This window comes from Osmerus eperlanus, chromosome 18 (assembly GCF_963692335.1).
Source record: "Osmerus eperlanus chromosome 18, fOsmEpe2.1, whole genome shotgun sequence".
Lineage (NCBI taxonomy): Eukaryota > Metazoa > Chordata > Actinopteri > Osmeriformes > Osmeridae > Osmerus > Osmerus eperlanus.
Window position 1 is genome coordinate 3639654 of NC_085035.1, and position 20463 is coordinate 3660116.

At 47.5% G+C, this 20463-nt stretch overlaps 1 protein-coding gene across 2 annotated transcripts in view; it reads left to right on the forward strand.

The window, feature by feature from the left end:
* Positions 1-20463, forward strand: part of si:dkey-112m2.1 (transmembrane protein 132C) — a 69411-nt gene that overhangs the window by 14898 nt on the left and 34050 nt on the right. For both annotated transcript variants that reach the window (XM_062484591.1, XM_062484592.1), the window contains one exon: positions 7252-8155. In XM_062484591.1, the coding sequence (XP_062340575.1) occupies positions 7252-8155 (904 nt within the window). The remainder of the gene's footprint in view (positions 1-7251; positions 8156-20463) is intronic.

Sequence of the window (20463 nt, forward strand, 5' to 3'; positions counted from 1 at the left end):
AGATGTCTAGCAGTTTAGTGAAAAACAACAGTGAGGTCTTTTATTCGATTGTATTCTCTCTAACTCCCTACCCCCCCCGTCCATGTGATTAGGGAGTCTTAAAACTGAGCGAAGAGACCTGCCTGGTTTTCTCTATCCCAGCCGAGAGGGTTCGATTCCTCAGGGCCGTGAGGCATGCGCCTCCACCACTCCGCGGTGTTTATCACCTCCTGTCTGTCAGAAGCCTATTTCTCTTCCTCCAGGAACCGTGATGATGAACACAATCCTATCCTTTTCTGCCTGAGGCACCGCTCTACGACCCGGCCCCGGAAATGCATCTGGACAACTCATACGGACATTACAGTTAGGCCTTTGGAGGCCCAACTTTTTTTTTTGGATCGTCCCTATTGTGGCTGGCGGAGGAGACCTGAGGAAACGCACGGAACACATGATCATTCGCGAACGTGTCAGGGTGCACGCATGCTCAACAAACTATTTCTCGTCATGGTATGGGGCCTAGTCTGTGTTTACTCTTGTAGGGGAGCTTAGTGTTTTATGCTGTACTGAAGCCCACTTCTTAGCCAAGTGGGACATCCATATGTTGTTGTTTTTCCCCTAGGAAAGAAGCGCGCTCTCTCTCTTTGGTACCCAGGGGTCTGTGTGTACGTTCTGCTTCTGTGGTGTCTGTGGAAAAACTCATCCAACTCCATGAAGTCGGCTTAGCTCTATGCTATGTTTACATTGTGGCTCCTGTACACTATCCACTGCATGCTGTGCTTTTGTATTTTTACTGTCAATTAAACGTTTTTGCCCTAGCAAGCCGGTTGAAGTGTTACTTGCTTGGTAGCTTTTCCCTTGGTAGCTGAAATTATATTTTATGATCTTATTATGATCATTCCGCCTCATTCTTTTCAGACAATCTCATCACCATCATCCTCGCCCTCTCAATCTTGCTCATCTTCATCATTATCTAATCACAGCATGCTAAGCTACACACCGAGCAGGACCATGCCACGATCAGCATTCAGGACCACTCAGGAATCTCAAAACTGCCAAGAAGAGGCTACTTAACACCCGAGGACTGTAGACTGTTTTGCAGCGTAACCTTGCTCTAAATGCCAAGACATTATTCACCGTCCCTGCTTAGCCAGCCCATTGCATTTCGCTAGCCTCTTTCTACTGCATCTAATTCCCTACATTAGGCCACAGACATCCTTCCTGGGGCTATAATCTCTACCTGGGATCGATCCACTATGATGTGATTACCATGTGCCCACGTTGTAATTTACGACACAGGCCTGGCTCTGCCTGTGCTAACCTCTGTGTCATCTGTCTCTGTCGTCCTCTTCATTTGACTCGGAACGTGGCGCTGCCTCGGAATGCGGGCGGGGGAAATCGGGATGATCATTTCAGCCACGTTGGGAAAAGGGAAGGCTGTCCCAGGTTCTCCGGGGCAATCCGAGGCCTTAAATGACACGAGCGAAGCCTTATGCTTCGAGTCAAATTGCAGTTATTGTCGCCCCTACAGGAAGGCTAACTACAGCATTGCTCTACTCAGCACATTTGGCCACCTCCCCCCCCCCCCACCCCCCCACCCAGGAGTCCACCTCGTTGTTCGTATCCACTAAACGACTCCTGGCCCGGGCATATCCCTCCTGCAGCAGCCCCCTCTACGCTCAGCATCAGGTCGACTGGCAACCAACCGGATGAAGCGGTACTAAAAATCTCATTTCGATCCCCGATGTGTCTTAAAGCAGAACACTTCAGCTTTTTTTCCCCTCCTCTTCTCCACAACTGCCTGAGCACTGCTTATGGCTCAGCATCCCCACCTGGGAAGAATACACACACACATGCACACACACACACCATAACAAACGTGATATAGCTTTATCCCTTATAAGAATATGCAAGGAAAGGCTGGAGAATATCTCCCATCCCAGTCTATCATTACTAATGCCTGAGCACAGTTTTTTCTTTCGATTACAGATTCCCAAGGCATACGAATGTATTTTTCCAACAGGGGAAACAGTAAAGATGGATTTGAAACCTCCTGCTTTTTAGAGCAATTACATCTGCGCTCTAATTGCTGCTTGTGGGGCAATGAATTTGCCACAGAGACAAACAAATAAACAGTAACGTTGTCACCATTGCAACTTTTTTCTTTTTTGCATACATTTTTTTTTGGAGTGGTTGTCACCATGCCATAGGCAGATATTGCAGATGTTTTGTGGAACAGGGAACCGTTAAGAAATACACTCGATGCTATGTATTTTCCAGTTTATCTTTCTCCATTTCAATTTTTTTCCTCTTTCTCCTTGATAATGCCAGGCTAGATTGACAATCTTTTTTTATTATGGAGTTATCGCACTCATTTTACAGATGACTGTCACTAGCCACTCTCTGGATCATTTCTTCTCCCTTTGCTCCCTGTCCCTCCACAGATTGGCCCTCTCACACATGCTCAGAGAGCGAGTGACCCTTCCGACACTATCCGTGTGTGTCAGTCAGAGAGAGAGAGAGATGATGAGATGATGCCGTAGACTGTGCATGCTGTGCTTACTTAAGTCTGCCTCAGTACATGCTGTTCTTACCTGGGCCAGTGTGTGTGATAAGCATAACAACACTCAGATACAGGCATAGGAGTTATTTGGATAAACACAAACCCATGCTTCCCATATGTGGACCAAACCCTAGGCTGAGAGTGATTGCTGATGTCCATAAAAGATATTAGGCTCACCTCGTCCATCTAGGGCAGTCATGAGGCAGAGGCAATGCCTTATTTTCCTTCATTTTGCAGAAAGGGGGAAAATGATTTAGCGTATTGATTGTATAAAATAGAAATGTGTGCCCGGCAATGGAAGATGAACTGGATCCGCTAAGTGATCTGATTAACCCCCGACTCTGAGCCTTAACCTCCGCTCCACCCCTGCTAGCCTGTGACACACTGTCAGGCTAAATGCGGGGGGCACTTAGAACGATTAGCACGGTCATCTGTTCAATCTGTCCATAGCTATTACTAATAGTTGGTGAGAGGCATTAGCCATAGCGACTCGCACCTCTCACCAACTGAGAGATTGCATTATCTGCTACACAAGGGAGGTGAGAGCGTGGTGGCACCCCTTAAGGCACTCCAATTACCAAGGCTCAAATTGTGTTCGGTGTGAGGCTAGAATCTATGCTCCAGGCATCCATCTACACTGGTGCTTACAGTGATCAACAATATTTCCCTTTCTGCTGATGATATTGTTCTGTCAGTAGCCCACTAAGTGAAATGGCTATCACTGCAAGAGGATCATGGGTAGTGTCTTTGCAGGAATATAATGAAAAGTCCAGTATTGGAAAAGATTTTGTTAGAACGGCAGGGTTCTAGAATGATCTTCATCATTTACATTTTAGTCATTTAGCAGACGCTCTTATCCAGAGCGACTTACAGTAAGTACAGGGACATTCCCCCCGAAGCAAGTAGGGTGAAGTGCCTTGCCCAAGGACACAACATCATTTGGCACGGCTGGGAATCGAACTGGCAACCTTCAGATTACTAGCCCGACTCCCTCACCACTCAGCCATCTGACTCCCTAGAGCATAGAGTCATGACTCATGACTCATCAGAGCATAAGCTAAACCCCCTAAAATACTGGTGTGCATTTCCCCAAAAGCAGATCAATGCTTATGTAAGTAACAAACAAAATGCTTTTGCAAGTAGGGACATTAGTTGTTTTCCCCATTTATTGTAGGCCCACAAGGTTTTCTGTTTGAGGGAATACAGATGCTGTATTACGTGATAATGGAGACGAGATCCGTCGCTGACTCAGATACGGTACTCAAGCCTTGCCTATGGCAAAACTCCTAGTAGAGTGCATGACATTCATATCTGCCCATTGAAGAGTCTTAAAGAGACCTTCCTTTTCATTTCACAATTTGTTTTCATAAAAAACGAAAAAGTCTCTGTTGACTGACAGTATTGATGGCGACACCAAGGATACTGTGAAGTTCCCCAGAAGAGAGCAGAGGATAGAAAACTAGGTCTAGTAAATATGTCTGTTGTGTCTCTTCCTCGAGGACAGGTTGATATTTGCAATATCTTGGGACAAAACACCACAACATCGCCACACATGAGAGAAGAATGCTCCATGGTCTTGGTCGAGTCTAGACTATTCCAGTCTCCGTACTTTGATCTGGATCTTTCTGCAGATCAGAGAGTTGAAGTGGGTGTTTATTGTGATTCATATCTTGACAATAACAGTTGCCCCCTTGGTTTAGGACAAAGCCAATTCACTCAATTTTGTGGGTATAGAAAGTTTTCCTAACTTAAATGTAAGGGCTGAAAACATGTTTGTTGAAAACGAACAGGTTATGTTGCTTGCACTTTGAGCTGCTTTTAAGCAGATTTGAGAAACAAATACAATTGCTTGCTGAACACAGTACATGTTTGTTAGAGATGGTACTGTACGCCATGCATTGCTGTTGCCCCAATTTTACATGACAGTACCCAATTCTAAATGGAGAAGGATTGTTTTTCCATACACATGTTCAAGTCAAGTCCATCTCCTGTTTATTCCTTATGTGCATTCGAGCACTTGGCACTTATGTCCAGATCTGTCTCTTTTACATTTCCCATAAGGTTGGTTGGAGAAATGCTAGTTTACGCTGATACGAGGTGTCACTACAAGCACTCTCACATGTAATTAGGTCAGCTGGTAAGGGGAGAAGAGGAAATATGGGCCATGAACACGTCTGACAGACTTGAGCTGATTAGTAGAGGCCATACCAGCACCATCTATGTCTTTATCTCGGTCTCTCTCTCTCTCCCCTTCTCTCTCTCTCTTATATTTCCTCCCTGCTTGGATGTAATTGCTCGACTTAGGGCAATTGGGTTGCTAGATTCATTATTTACGTCTAATTCTCCATATGACAAACAAGGAGCAAATGGTTTCCGAGCCACAGAAAACAGCCTGTTCTTGGTTCAAACACATCAACCCATGATGTATTTCATACATTCTGTAGCTATATTGTTATTTGTTATAATACAGATGTTGGCCATATAATTGAGGCAAGGAGCATGCTTGGATATATCAATTAAATCCGTTATTAAATCCCAATACTTCATTGAGGTATATACCGTAGGTACATAGATGCAAACTGTCAATCTCAACCCTGTTGGACACCCCGTTTCAAATTTCGAGATCCGCTCCTCTCCCATTTTTCTTCCCTCTTTTTCATCCTCTTCCCCCCCCCCCCCCCCCCCCCCCCCCCCCGTGGCTCTCCATCACTGCGGTAACCACAGAGCAGCATCAGATGTGCGAGGCCTCACAGTGGCAGAAGATCACTCAGTTTTACAGTCATTCATTTCCACCGCCCATTACGGACTAGGAAGCCGCTCATTGCAGCTGATGAATCGTACGGGTCTGAATCACGTGTGGGTTCGCTCTGTGGAGAGCCTGTCCTGATCACGGTGTGAGATAATACGTTGTAATTAATGGTGAGGCGCTCTCAACACCATCCATAGGAGTTCCGCTGAGAGCAGGTTACATCAGCCAGCGTGCTGTCTCCTGTCCAGCTAAGAGGTACTCTCTCCATCTCAAGGGGGTCTGGAGTCTGGATCACAGAGCCCACAGCTGCACCAGGGTATGGTGGCTCTCTCGATGTCTGTCAGGATATTCAGTCCCTGTCCGACGGGGAATAGGGTTGTCCTGGCAGACTCTACACCCAGGATTCGGCAAAGAGGAGATCAAGCCGTCTGCACAAATCATCCGAATTTTAATTTGTCAAAAACAGCTTTCCGAATGTGATTTACGGCCGAGACATGAAATCCTACTCAGTGGCCGGCCCGCAGGGGATGTGGGAGTATATTATGGGCTGGTAGATTACTACACTCTGGATATGCCATGGAAGATTAGAGAAACATTCAAAAGTCATTACACCACTTTGGCTCATGTGGTGTTTTCTGCTGTCCTGGGTTGACGCGGTAAATGGGACAGTGTGTCAGTTCTCCGCTCACAGACGCAGACTTGGAGAGAGAGAGGAAGCTGGAGCCGCACTCTGGACGAAGCATCTGTTGGCTCGTCATCGACCCACCGCCGCGTTCGTTGGTCTTGGGCTCTCGCGCACGCGCAACGGCCTTTGCTCCTGTCCCGACGTGTCTTTGTCAGACTCTCCGAATGCATCCGAAACCCTCTCTTGCCGTATCGAACGCCACCCGGGTCATTGCCATGGTGCCCCAGGATGGCGGGAAGGCCAGCCCACGGCAGCGACGTACGCATCACAAATCACCGGTACATCTCCCCTTAGCGCCGGGCGCCGGGGACGGGAAATCAATGACATCCAACAGGATACTTCATCAGCCCAAATTTTCTGTAGCCTGATGGTAGATGGAGGAAAGGAGGGATGGAGAGAGAGAGAGAGAGAGAGGGAGAGGGTGGATAGAAGGATGGAGGAGCGGGGGAGGGGGGTGGCTCAAGACCAGCCCGGTGTGTCAGGGCCGATCGAAAGGTCTGGTTTGCCTCAGACAAGGACGTGCTGTAGATGTGAACAGAGTGATGTGGAGAATGGGGGAGAAATCCTGGATTTTTTTCATGTTAATCCCTAATCAGCACATCAGCAATTGCATTATCATTTGATAATGTCTTGTGTTCATTCACGCTGTGTTCCTACTATCGTCTCCGTCTCCGCCTGCCTCCAATAACAAACTGCATGCTGTCTTTTTGGGTTTTGGGATATTTACTATAAACACTGTCCTCTGGCCTTCATGCCTCAGGGAGACCTTGCTAGTACTGCTGTGTCTAAACTGGTCCTTTTTACACTACATCTTCTCATGCACTCATACACATACTCTCATACACTTCTAATACATACAAACCCAGAACTAATCTGATAGGCGCGCTGTTTGAGTTGAGACACACTGAACCTTCTTCCACGCAAGAAAGCGGGGGAGTCTGTGTTTTGGAGAAGGGGAATAAAGAAGTAAAGAGATGAAAAGGTTCCTGTGAGGAAGAGAGTGAGTGAAGTCACGGTGAAGGATATCTGTTGTAAAAGCTGGTAGCCATTGTAATAACCCTGCACAATAAATGCAGTGATGCATGAAAAGGGTTCTGTACACTGTCTTGCAATGAATAGACAGACTGAAGCTGACTGAGGTTGTCCTTGGTTTATATGCTTATTATCTTTTTCCTTTTTCGGCCTCCTTTTCTGAGCTCCTGCTCACTCATGTATTCATATGCAAGGTATTTACTTGCTCTCTCTCTTTGTCTTTCTCCTTCTCTCTCTCCGATTCAGGGACAGACAGCAGGATGATTCTGGAAGGCCTGCAGAGGTTTGGCCCCATGCCCACCTACCTACCCGTCAGCTACCAGGTCCTTAATGCCGACTCCGCCTTCTTCCTGAAGGAGGCCAATCAGGACCTGATGAGGAACTCCAGCCTCCAGGCGCGGACAGAAGCCTTCTTCATCCAGCAGGCTCGGAGGATGCCGTCCCTCAACGCCAGCTACGGACCCCTCTCTGTTCAGCAACCAGTCCCCCTGGACCTCCTCCAGAACCCTGGGCCTTTCACCGGACCCCCCTCCCCCTCCTCCTCCTCTCCAGCTCTCTTCCCCTTCAACTGGAAGGTCCACACATACATCATCAACGACAGGATCCACCCCAGCTGGCCCAAGGTCCAGGTGTTGTTCTACGTGGCCGGGAGGGACTGGGACGACTACAGCGCCGTCCACAGGCTGCCCTGCGTCCGCATGTTCGCCTTTCACGAGACCCAGGAGGTCCGGGGCACCTGCCGGCTCAAGGGGGAGCTGGGGCTGTGTGTGGCCGAGCTGGAGCCCCTGGCGAGCTGGTTCAGCCCCCCCACAGTCAGACCCGGGAGGCAGAGGGCTCCAGAGCAAGCCCAGGGCACCCCCGTGGAGCTCTACTACATGGTACAGTCTGCAGACAGCGGCGAGTGCAGCTCTGAGGACCCAAAGAAGGCCAGTACCATCCGTACGGAGCAGCAGGGGCCCTTGGGGTATTTCTCCGGGCCTACGCCCATGCAGCGCATCGGGAGCGTGAGGTTGTTCCAGCCCCTTTCAGAGCTGAGGTTGGACGGCAACTTCATGGTGATGGTGCCTTCTAGACCAATCAGACAGAGGGAAACTGTCTCCACCTTTCTGGCGCTTTCCAGCCTCTCACCCATCCAGATCTTTACCCTCAGGTGAGTCAGAAGGGCAGCCCATGCGTGTGTGTGTGTGTGTGTATGAACCTGTGTTCTCCAGGGAGTCATAGGGATTTGCTGTGAGGATTTGCAGCGATTCATTCAAAGTTCACGTCCCTCCTCTCTAAATGTCACGCTTGTATTAGATATTACCAACAAGTGGAGGAAGACCAATGCTTAAAAAAAAACGATATCTAAAGTACCCCATATAAACAGCTATTGTGTTTGTTTAAACAGATTATTTCACTATTAAACAAATAAACCCTTTATAGCCTGTTGACATCTGCAACAACAAAATAATTGGCAACAGTAAACCCAGAAATAGCAAAAGGCTTTGTTTTAAACGGCGTCAAAGAGAAACTTCTCATTGATTCATTGAGCTCTGAGTGATAATTAGACTGTGACTCAAGGCGCTCCATTGGCCATGCAAATGAAGATGTAAGGAATATGCATTTGCTGCTTAGAAGCCTGAGATCTAAATCGCGAGAGATGAAACTGTTAGGAGCTCAAGGAGCAGCATTGACAAACAACTCAGGCAATTCATCAACCTGGCTAAGCAGGAAACCAGCCAAAAAGCCTCATTGCTATTCTTTCACCCGCACCATGATGAACATTTATGAAGTGTTCACTGTGTGCGCGTATGTTCACTTTTGTCAGTATTTGCACTGAAACCAATTACTCCTTTGAGCCTTTCTGCTGTGCTTTTGCTACACATTCCCACTTTTAGAAGTTAGCATCGACGATATCCTCTGGGGGTCCAACTTGAGGGGAAACCTGGACTTGCTAATCAGCCCAGATAAAACATCAAAGTCTTTCAAAAATCATCAGTCTTACAAAGGTCCAACCGAAGCATGAACAGACGGTTATCAGCTATGTTGAAAGGAGAGCCGCGCGAAGACTTTGATGCCGTGCTGGCGTGGTGGCGCGCTGGTATGGGTGCGTGTCTGTGGACTAACTCTTTTAGTGTGCACTTTTAGTGTGTTTTTTCTCCCACCCGCTCTCGTGGTAACCCCTTGTCAGATGATAAGGCCCTTTGAAGGAAACCCCTCCGCGGTTCTCCGGCGGCGAGTGCGTGTGTGGCAGTGCCAAGTCCAGGGCCTCGTGCCTCCGAGGGAGGCGCTGTGTGTGCAAGCGTGTGACGCCAGGCCCGCCTACAGTTCTACGTGCGGTGCGATGACGGGTGCGTTCACCCACACACAAGGACTGTGTGACCTCCGACCTCTTGTCTGGGAAGATTTATGACATTTTCAACCGCGCGTGCGGGTGTGAATGTTCTGTACACTTCTAGAGCTAACAGTGCTGGGTGTTCCGGAAGTCTTCGTTGTGTATTTATGAACCCTGGGTTTGTCCCACATCCTTTAGTCTAACTGCAGCCACCGTGAGCAGTGACCATATCTTGGAGATACGTTCTCTAGACAGCTGCTCAGGCTAAATATGTTCTTTTCAACATGGATGTCTAAGAATGGGCTAAGGCTAGGCATAGTGTCATGATGCGTCCTTGTAGCTATACATTATCCATACAACATTTCAAATGTGGAATACTTGATTTCAAAGGATTGTTCAGTTAAATATTAATACTGACCCAGACAAGAAAGTATCATCATTCATCATGGTCTTCTCAGCCTTGAATATACTGTGTATATTCCAGATACGTTTCCCCCTAAGGCTGTATGAGTACAGCTTTCCCTTTTTTGTATCCTGTCATCTGTATGAGATCTAATCTACACTAATGCAATCCAAGTCAATTCCAATCCAGAATGCAATTAGTGTGTAGCATTTTTGTTTCTTAGTTTTTTTTTCCCCATTGAGTAACACACAGACACATACACTCAAACGGGTATCAAAAAGTAATTTCATGAAGTGAAATTGTTGTTCTATAGCGAAAAAAACCTTCTGGAACTGTCAGCAGCAATGGCCCGCTCACTAGCCTAGCCTCATTAGCCACGGAGATAGGTTTGGGTTTTACTCCTCATTCAGAATGCAAATGAAAACAGTCTCCTTTTGAACAAATTAACACCCCTTTCCAAAGATAAATAGTCCCAGTTGTCTTGTAATTTTGACTAAACAATCTTACATGTTTCCACAGGTCCCCCTAGGCACTATGCTAATGCATGCTAACGACTAATGAATCAGAGTGGAAGGTAACAACCGGGAAATGTAGCCTAAATATTGTGGCTTAAGGCCCTTTTGGCATTCGGTTTAAAAGGTGGATTAGGTTTTTTCTTTTTCTTTGAGAACAAGACAAACAGCAAAAAGAACATTTAGGCAATTTAATTTATCCAAAATGTGCAATGTGCCCAAATACATGCACAGCTGTGGAAAACTGCATTTGGTATTCGGTATTTGGCCAATTCATTACATTCGGAATTCATAACATTTGGTTTGGCCAATCATTTTCATTTCGGTGCATCCTCAGATGTCTCTGCGAAAAATGTTTAAGGGAAGATGTGACAAAGAGTTGATGAAATCCCTTCTGGAGACTGTCTCCGAATGAGGCAGCTGGCGGCATACATACTGGCCCCGTTGCGCTATCAAAAGGAGGAGCAGTCGTAAGAAATCATTACTGGGTGGATGTAAGCGTTGGGACTGCTCGCTGCAGGCAGCCTGGGATTGCTGTGTGGAGGCAGCCCCCCTACCCACAGACATATCTGCATAGAGTTAGCAATCTAACAAGTCTTCCCAGCACGCAAAACCGCAAATTACTTATTAATGAGAAGATGAGGAGAGCCTTGGTCTTCAAAGTAAACATTCTGGCTAGCATCCCCGCCATCCCCCCGTGAAACGCAGAGATGGCGGGAAAAGAGGAGAGGAGAGAGGGGAAGGGGGAAGAGTTTGCTCAATAAACGGAGACAGCTGCTAGTACGATTTAGAAGTATAGTACCTTCAACAGATGAAAGTTGTGCACGTGCATGCCTGCTTCTCCAACGATACACGGAGACCTTGTCAAACGGAGAAAGAGGGAGACAGAAAGGTTGATAGAGGGAATGAGAGAAAAGGGGGAAGCGGGGAGGGGCACGGAAGAAAGAGGAAAGTTTCCATAAAGAAAACTGTTCTGATTAAACCTAAAAATGGAAATGGAAACTGCAGGCTGGCCTATCTCTATGACCTTTTAAAGAACGATAAGTCATAGAAGAGAGAAGCAAAGATAACAATAATGTTCAGAGGGGGGAAGCATCTCGTTTATAACCTTTTCTCTGTGTGATATTTTGTTGGCTGATAAGGAGTGGCGAAGACCTAGGATTCACACAGTTAGCTTCAAAATCAGCGTAGAGATGAGATCTTTGACCTGCTCGCACAAACGTGTGAGCAAAAAGTTCAAAAAAGTAAAAATATGTATTTATACCGATTACATTTCAGCAGACATTATACCAACAACTTGGAAAATAAATACATTGGTAACATAACATTTTCATCAACCGTCCTTGAATAGCCCAAAATTAGGCCTATAACTGACTGCTGAAAGAATGTAACGTATTCTGTTAGCCTACAACACAAAAGTGAACTAAAGACTAACTTTTCGGTGCAACCCAAGGACATCCTTCTGTCCCTTGACAGAACACTATTCCTCGGCTAACATCCTGGTCCTTGCAGCGGCGGCATCAGCCCCACGCCGCTGCAAGTGTTCATGTAGATCCAGCATGTGTTGTTCCCCAACGCCATGACCTCCAAGGCCCGCTGGCCTCACGTTGTGAGTGGCCACGCCGAGGTCACAGATCCTTCTCTGTTCCGAGGGAGCCTTGTGGTCCCAGTTGGAGGCTAAGGAGATGCAGCGTGAAGGACGGATGGAGCAGCCCGGAGGGGTTCCGTGGCCGTGGAGAAGTCTTGAGGTTCGAGGGCGATCGAGGAGAAGAGGATGCAGCATCCTCTCTCCCTCTCTGCTCCCTCTCTCCCTCTTTCACTCTCCTTCCCCCTCTTTCTTTCGCTCCCTCTCTCTCCCTCTCTCCTACTGACTCTGTGGGAGGCAGGTGGCTGAGCGGTTAGGGAAGCGGGCTAGTAATCAGAAGGTTGCCAGTTTGATTCCCGGCTGTGCCAGATTGACGTTGTGTCCTTGGGCAAGGCACTTCACCCTACTTGCCTTGGGGGGTATGTCCCTGTACTTACTGTAAATCGCTCTGGATAAGAGCGTCTGCTAAATGACTAAATGTAAATGTACTCTCTCCATCCTAAAATGATGTTTTTTGTGCAATATTTTTTTGCAACTGCTTGTTTTCCTTAAGGCTGTGGATTTTGCTTTGATTAGTTTGATCACACACCCTGCAGCTGCTAGTACGACATGCTAAATCATACATATTTTAGGATGGGTTTGAGGGATGGTCAAAGAGATATAGCAGTCATTCGTGTTTGGAGCCTGTGTCAGTATTGAAACAGTCCAACCCTGGACACGCATTACTAAGTAAACAAATCTCAAACAGAGTTCCTTGAGATAGAAATCAATTGTTAAACCGTCTGTGGTATAGAGCAGCGGTCCATCCGTGTGCCTGGCCTGGGTCTCAGCTTTGTGGCTGAGGGTGTTGCGCCCAGAGCCAGTTTGGGGTCAGGCATAGATCGTCTCGGATGAGCGTGCCGTTTGGAATCGAGCCTTCATCAGCTTCTGGAACTGCTGTGGGGGGTGGATAAGCCTTGATCTGCTCAGTGGTGTGTGTGTGTGTGTGTGCGGTACAGTAGTTTCTGGTGTGTGTGTGTGTCTGCGTGGGGTATGAGGGTGCATAATATACACTTGTCAGGAGCGATAAGTCCTCAGATAACATGCCCCCCCCCCACCCCAATTCCACTCCAGTCCTCCACTGCATCTCTGTTCTCCTCCTCTCCCTCCACACCCCCCTCCCTTCTCTCCCTCCACCCCCCCCCCTCCCTCCCTTCTCTCCATATGTCTCCACATTGATGTTTGTGTGGTTGAACCGTCATGCTCAATCGGAGTCGATAAGCTCCCGGGCAGAAACTCCTTCCAACTGGTGGTCCAACTGGTTTACTTGCCGCTACGGCAGGCGCCTAGGGAATCAGATTATTTATTTTTTCTTCTTCAGATTTTTCTTTCAGAGTCACACACTGCGAGGGTAAATTAATATAGAGTTGCACAAATACAGATAACAATTGTGTCTCATGGAGTTTTAAACGTAGCAACAAAAAAAAAGACGTTTTTAGGGGCACGCTAAAGCTGTGTCCAATCTCACTGACGCCTTGTGACAGGTGTCAGTGTTGCTGGTCGGTATCGACGGTTCTTTCACTTCTGCAGCGGTCTGACACGCCACAACGGCTCCTTCTCACCCACAGTACAAACGGACGTGCGAAAGGATCATCCGCAACATTGTGTGTGAGAGAGAGACAGAGAGAGAGGGAGGGAGGGAGGGAGGGAGGGAGGGAGGGAGGGAGGGAGGGAGGGAGAGAGAGAGAGAGAGAGAGAGAGAGAGAGAGAGAGAGAGAGAGAGAGAGAGAGAGAGAGAGAGAGAGAGAGAGAGAGAGAGAGAGAGAGAGAGAGAGAGAGAGAGAGAGAGAGAGAGAGAGAGAGAGAGAGAGAGAGAGAGAGAGAGAGAGAGAGAGAGAGAGAGAGAAGAGAGGAAAGAGAGCAACTGTGAGGGCAAACGTGCGTTTGTGTGTGTCCAACCCCCTTACGCGTTTCAGAAAAAGCCTCAGCAAGCCGTGACAGCCTCGTGCTACCTCCCGCGGCGCACTGTCGAGGCTTGAAAGGAAGCGGGGAGAGGGGGAACGACAGGTAGAGGAGGCCCGCGTACGGGAGCAGCCTCGCAGAGACACTTGAGCTCTGCCTCTGTGACCCTGAAAGACCCCTGTGCTCCTCTGCTGGGCTCTGGAGTCAGCAGACCCCAAGCAGGGAACTCTCCTCCTATCGAACAGCGGTAGGGACTTGTTTGACTCTGTGTGTGTGTGTGTGTGTCTGTTCAAAGGTTACGTTCGAAAGGGGTTTCCGTGGGGTTGAAGTGCGTGCGTCTGATGGTCCATCGGAGACCGCGTCTAAGCGTGGGTAGTGTCAGGAAAGTGGATGTTGGGCGGGGGGGGGGGGGGGGGTATGTTTGGCTCTCATCCAAAGGGATTAGACCTGAGAGACTTGCTCTCCGTGACGCTCCCGTGTTGTGGCCTGTGGGGGAGCAGCCATGGAGCCAGGACTGTAAACATCCTGCAGCGCCAGGTGCCAGATTGCTGAGGTCCACTTCAGAGAGCCAAGAGCCCTACAGGTAGAGAGAAGAGAGCCTGTATGTGTGTAGGGGTGTGTAGACACGTGTGTGTGTAGACACGTGTGTGTGTGTGTGTGTGTGAATGATGAGAAATGGTGTACTTACTTATGATCATCTCAATACTCAAAGATACACACACTCAAATGCACAAACACACACACACACACTCTGAATCAACCTAATTTTCCATCATGGTAAATCTTAACGAATCAAATGGTTCCTTGGCTGTCGTGTTGTAAGTGTGCCATAAATGGTGCCTTTAACAGATGGTGAGGTGATTATACAGACCCACAACCAAGTGAACTCGTAAAGTCTCCAATTATTATGCATGGGTATGCTTAGTACAGCTGCAGACCTCTGACTAGAACTACCACAAGAGCAGAGACAGGGAGAACATTATTAACAAGCACAAAAAAGGAGAGATGGGTTGGAGGAGACCAGTGGTGAGGAAGCAACAGAGGGTGTTACAGATAGCATGCAGGGGCGATCAGATTTCACATTTTTCTTGATGAAAACATGTCCCGTTTGAAAAACAAATCAGTGAAATCTAGAAAACAAACAAACCGGTATGGGTACCAAATCCCACTAGCAATTTCTTTGCCAGGGGAAGAAACAAAAACAAAAACAAAAAAAAACATTAAGAAAAGACAAAAGGATGCAACACTGCTTGAAAACAAATAGCACTTTTTGAAATGCAGTTTCCTTTGTGCCCTCCTTTCTTCTGGTTAAAAGTCCAACTGAGCACCCAGCAGACGAGCCCGCCTTGTCCTCCGGAGCTTTTGGCCAGGCTAATCATGCAGACACTGAATCATCCCTCAATCCTTCCCCCGTGGGTCCCTCCCTCCCCCTCCCCCCCTCCCCCTCCCCCCCTCCCCCTCCCCCCCTCCCTCCTCCAGCCCAGACGCACACTGAAAACACACAACAGAACGCCACCCACAACCCCCACCGCAAACGGGAGGGTGTGTCTCTGTGGTTGGCGGTGACTCGCGGGGTCCTTGTCCGGTCTGCCGCGGCCCGTGCTGCTGGCGTTCGGCGCGGCCCAGCGGTGCACGTAATGAAGTTCAAATGAGGCTAATGTGCTCGCTGACGCGCTAGCTTTTAAAGATCAGCCCGCGATTGATTTACCTGCGGTTCTGCTGAGGCATTAACCAATAACACAGCAGACGGAAGCCAACGTGGTTGGAGGCGGGCGTTGATAAAAATGATGGAAACAAAGACTGCTTCTGGGACACGCGGGGTCAAACTCGGTCGTCATTCAGTTCCCTCAGGGCTCTTCTCCGTGGATGCGTGCAGACGCAACCTTGAGAAAATACTCTCCTGTTGCTGCTGTTCGTCATCTGGATTATCATTCATCTGTCAGCCTTACGCCCTGGAGATATATGCATTTGACCTTAGTCAAATACTAATTACAGTAGATATGGGCTGTGTGTATGGTGGTATTACAATGAGCAGAGACGAGAGAGATCGTAGAAGTCCTTCGATCCTCTTGGTTGCATCCCTGATGACAGCGTCACATACCATTAGCCTAATTGGGTCCATTTTGTTGACACACACACACAAACAAGCACACACAGTCCTCAGGTATTTAGCATCTTGGCACTCGGAGAGCAGAGTGATACTGTGTGTTTTGGATAGTTTTGCGCTGACCTTTTACCTAACTGAATATCCAGTGACACATCAAGACCACGGGTGAATCCGAGGAGGGATGGGCTGTGGGTTATTCGTTTCCTGTAGTTTTAGCACCTCTCTCTTCTACATCGATACCAGGCACTTCATCAATCCCTCTTTTGCTTTTGTATTTCCCTCCAGTGTGACACATCCTTCAGTATCCTCATACAATTTATGATGTAATTAGGACATCATTAAAAATCAACCGTTTGTACCAGTCCTGCAGAAAATGTTTCAGTGGTTTCCAAAGATTAATCGTCGCAATGATGGGTTTAGATCAGTGTTATTTGCATATGTATGGCGATTTAGATTTTGGTTGTCCTGCTTTTTGACATAATATGCTGTTCATATGGGTTCTGACAGCATGAATAAATGATCCGATCTAAGTGGATTCTCTTTTTTCAGTTCTTGATAGCAAACACATATGTTTTTGGTAGATACGGAGTATGTAATTTCACAAAGTATTCAGTGTATCAATCTTACGTGGCTTATTAGGTTTAAACATCATGCCGTGCACACATTTATTATACAGTTCACGCTGCATGGAATTCATTATGGTGTGTTTGTCCCCTTGAGACTGTGTTGATTCTAATACTAGGATAAGCATATACATTGCATCATCTTAATGAAAGGATAATTCCTTCATCCATACATCACTTTGAAAGGACAAGGTAGTCTTGGGGAAATGGCTCAAGGGCAGGGATGTGAAACCCCCCGTGGTGCCACTGCATGATATAAAGAGGACATGGTAACGATCTCAAGCTAAGCCCTATTATGTTCCAGCACTGGCCAGTCTGACGCCAATCCACCGCTGTTAATCTGTAACTTCTCCTGCATCAATACGTTTACTCTGGATTTAATAAGTCTGACCACATCCTGAGATTATCCCGCTAGTAACGCTCCAGAGCTCTGCCAAATATTGGATCACTCTGGGATGATCCAGCCTATCCTGGGAAATTCTATTTGAAGTCTAATTTCCTCCCGGCTCAACCCATAGTTAGGTAAGGGTGGGTTTATAGGAGATGCAGCCGACACACCCCTCTAGCCCCTAGCCCCAGGGTTAAATGGTTCTAGTCCCCAGTTCTAGGGTTAACTGGTTCCAGCCCTCAGCCCCAGGGTTAAATGGTTCTAGTCCCCAGTTCTAGGGTTAACTGGTTCCAGCCCTCCGCCCCAGGGTTAAAGGGTTCTAAGCCCCTTCTTCAGGGTTAATAATGGGTTTGGTTCCCCAGCTCCAGGGTTAAAAGACTGGACAACTGTGTGAATAGCCACCACAGGACTCAGACCTCAGTCTGCCAGGTTATGACCTCATTCCTATTGGTGATTTACAGCAGAGTGGGGTTTTCAAATCCACTGTAAGCGCATGAACATGGTTAAACTTTTTAGTCCTCTGGCATACAACGGCTCACATATGATTTGTTTGTGCCAAATGAAAATCCCCCAACCAGAAATCCCATCTCTGGCTAGCTGGTGGCTGAGCGGTGAGGGAATCGGGCTGGTAATCCGAAGGTTGCCAGTTCGATTCCCGGTCATGCCAACTGACGTTGTGTCCTTGGGCGAGGCACTTCACCCTACTTGCCTCGGGGAGAATGTCCCTGTACTTACTGTAAGTCGCTCTGGATAAGAGCGTCTGCTAAATGACTAAATGTAAATGTAAATCTCAAATGAAAGCCAACACGTGTACGATAATAGTTATGTTTTTCTAATACGGCAGATGGAGATGTAGAGAAGCATGGTGGGATGGATTCGTCCCCTGCCAACAGTTACCACTGCTAGCGGGACCCTGGGCTGAGCTGAGAGGTTGCATGGTCCCATGCGTCAGTGTCATCACTCCTTTCTCTCCACTTTCATGGACACGGACCCTTTTCATTTGTCTCCAAACCTACACCCTCTCTTTTCTCTCACTCTCTCCCTGTTTACACTGGCTCGTTACTTAGGTGTGCATCTCAAAACATTTGTGACTCATTGTTTGGGATGTGCTTTTCCCTCTCCTATATGGGCGCTGAGAGTTTTATTTATCACCACACTGTGACACACAGAGAAAGTCTGATTTAGCCATTCATGGAAAATTACACTCGGACACATGCTTTTTAGGGAAAACTGTTTCAAGAAAATTGTATGTAAAAAGCACAATAAGCTCAATAAACAAGACCAGACTTGTTTAGTGATTGGTCGCGCATATGATCACAGTTCTTCACAATGACATTGTACTAGCAACCTATTGTAAACATATTTCTGATTTAAACTCATTTTTCCTCACTGTTGAACTACTTACTGCATTGCCATGGCAATCCCTGACTAAACTGCTTGTTGGTATAAATTACTTTTTTTAAATGAATTTAGAAATTAAGTGAGATAATTACAGCAAATAAATAAAAATACATGTTTTTGAAAGTAGAGCAAAGCACTGACTCCAGGTAGTATGCAGACTATTACTCGATTTCTCACATTATCTCACAATAGCCCTCTAAATCCTACAGGCTTCTGTAGTGCAGCCAATAGCCTGTAATGTCACTTAAAATTCAGCTCAGCTTTAAAAAAAACTGCAGTTTCACACACCATGGAAATGCCAGCATGACTTTAAAACCAAATGAATCATCCTCATGGAGCAACAATAATTAAGTATCTTTATCCTTGGAACCTGTAAATTACAGTTGCTTCCTTTTGTAACGTCACATGGATTCTAAAGATGTACCCCATCCATTTGGCAGCTTGTAAATAACTCGACCAATCAATGCCCTCAGAACGAGTCCCATGTGACTAGTCCATCCAGGTTGTTCAACAGAAAAACACCAAAGCTTGGCCTGTCTTCCTTTCATTTGCTCTGCAGTTGTCTTCAACCCCCACACCCTTACCCCCACCCTCACACCCCATCTTCTGCTCCTGTGACTGACTCCTCTTGATCTGCAGTAGCCGGCAACCAGCATGAAACTCCTCTTATTTGAAGTCTCCCTCGTTTCTGCCCCGGCTCTTCTGACTCTTTATTTTCTTCTTTTTCGCGTGTGCGTGTTCAGCCGAGGCACTGCCGAGCTCATGTCTGTCAGTCGTCAGGCTTGTTTCGGAATTTTTATAAAGAACGGGGCGAAAGAGAAATGAAGAGGAGGGAGAAGATGTGAGGGAACAGAGAGATGGAGAGCAAGGAATCCCTATGTGTGGTGGGATGGGTGTCTGTCTTTTCTGGCTGGGGGAGGAGAAGCAGACCAGTTTTAAGGTCCTCTCCTCTGATTTCCTCTCCTCGCCTTCCATCTCTCACAAACCTCGCTACCTTGTCACTCAAGTCAACGCGTCCATCCGCTGACTTACATTTAGTCATTTAGCAGACGCTTTTATCCAGAGCGACTTACAGTAAGTGCAGGGACATTCCCCCGAGACAAGTAGGGTGAAGTGCCTTGCCCAAGGACACAACGTCATTTTGCACGGTGGGGAATCGAACCGGAAATCTTCTGATTACTAGCCCGATTCCCTAACCGCTCAGCCACCTGACTTTCACCCAACTCTGGAATGAGCTGGCGGAAATGGCCACGACCGAGGAGGTCTCTGCGTTGTGTCGGACCGTCTCTGTAATAGGACGTGACGTGGTGACCCCCTTCCTGTATGAGCGTTGCCTCGTCCTATCGGCACACAGCAGGGCTAGTCTTCCGGGGTCTTCCTGCCCGTAGCGAAGTGCAGCCCAGCAGAGTGGCGAGTGTCTCTGAGGTAAATCAAGTTGATTGGGGGGGGGGGGGTCTTGTGGCCGGGTGGCACTCAGAACCCTCTCCATTAGACACCACTCGATACCATAGAGGTAGTAAGTAGTCCTCCAAGTGGTACTCCACTTGATCAGTCCATCCTCAATTGGTAAATGGGTTTTAACCCCTTCAACACACAGCCCTCCGTGATGTCGGCTATCTCTCTCCTGTAAAGGACCCAGGTATTGATCAGCTGGATGGGTCAATACTGTATTGAGATGATTTGGTCCCATTTCCTTAGGAGCTGCTGGACAGCCCACCTGTGTACAGACTCATCCTGGGGAGTTCTGCTGCTGGGGATGTAGTGATTCGGGACGGCCATGTTGGGCCTTGCCTTCTACAGAACCATCTGGAGGGGTTGAACCCTTTTCCGATGCCATCTCACGGGCACAGATCAGAGGAGATCGCCCAGTAGGTTGATTTAGAGCGAGATCATGGACACAAAGGTATAAAAGTGGTGTCATGAGAAACGAGAGAGGGAGGGAGGGAGCAGGAGAGAGTAAGGTAAACAGAACAACGGAAGCATGAAGCTGTGAATGATGAAAGAAGACGAGAAGAGAGAGAGTCAGACAGAACGAGAGAGAGAGAGAAAGTCAGACAAAGAGAGAGAGCACTCTTGGCTGAAAATCAGCTTAGCGTGGAGAGGACTGCCTACGTGACAGAGGTAATATCCTTTTCAATTTGCCGTGTTTCCCTGCTGCACTTCATTTAACTAGAGCTGATCATG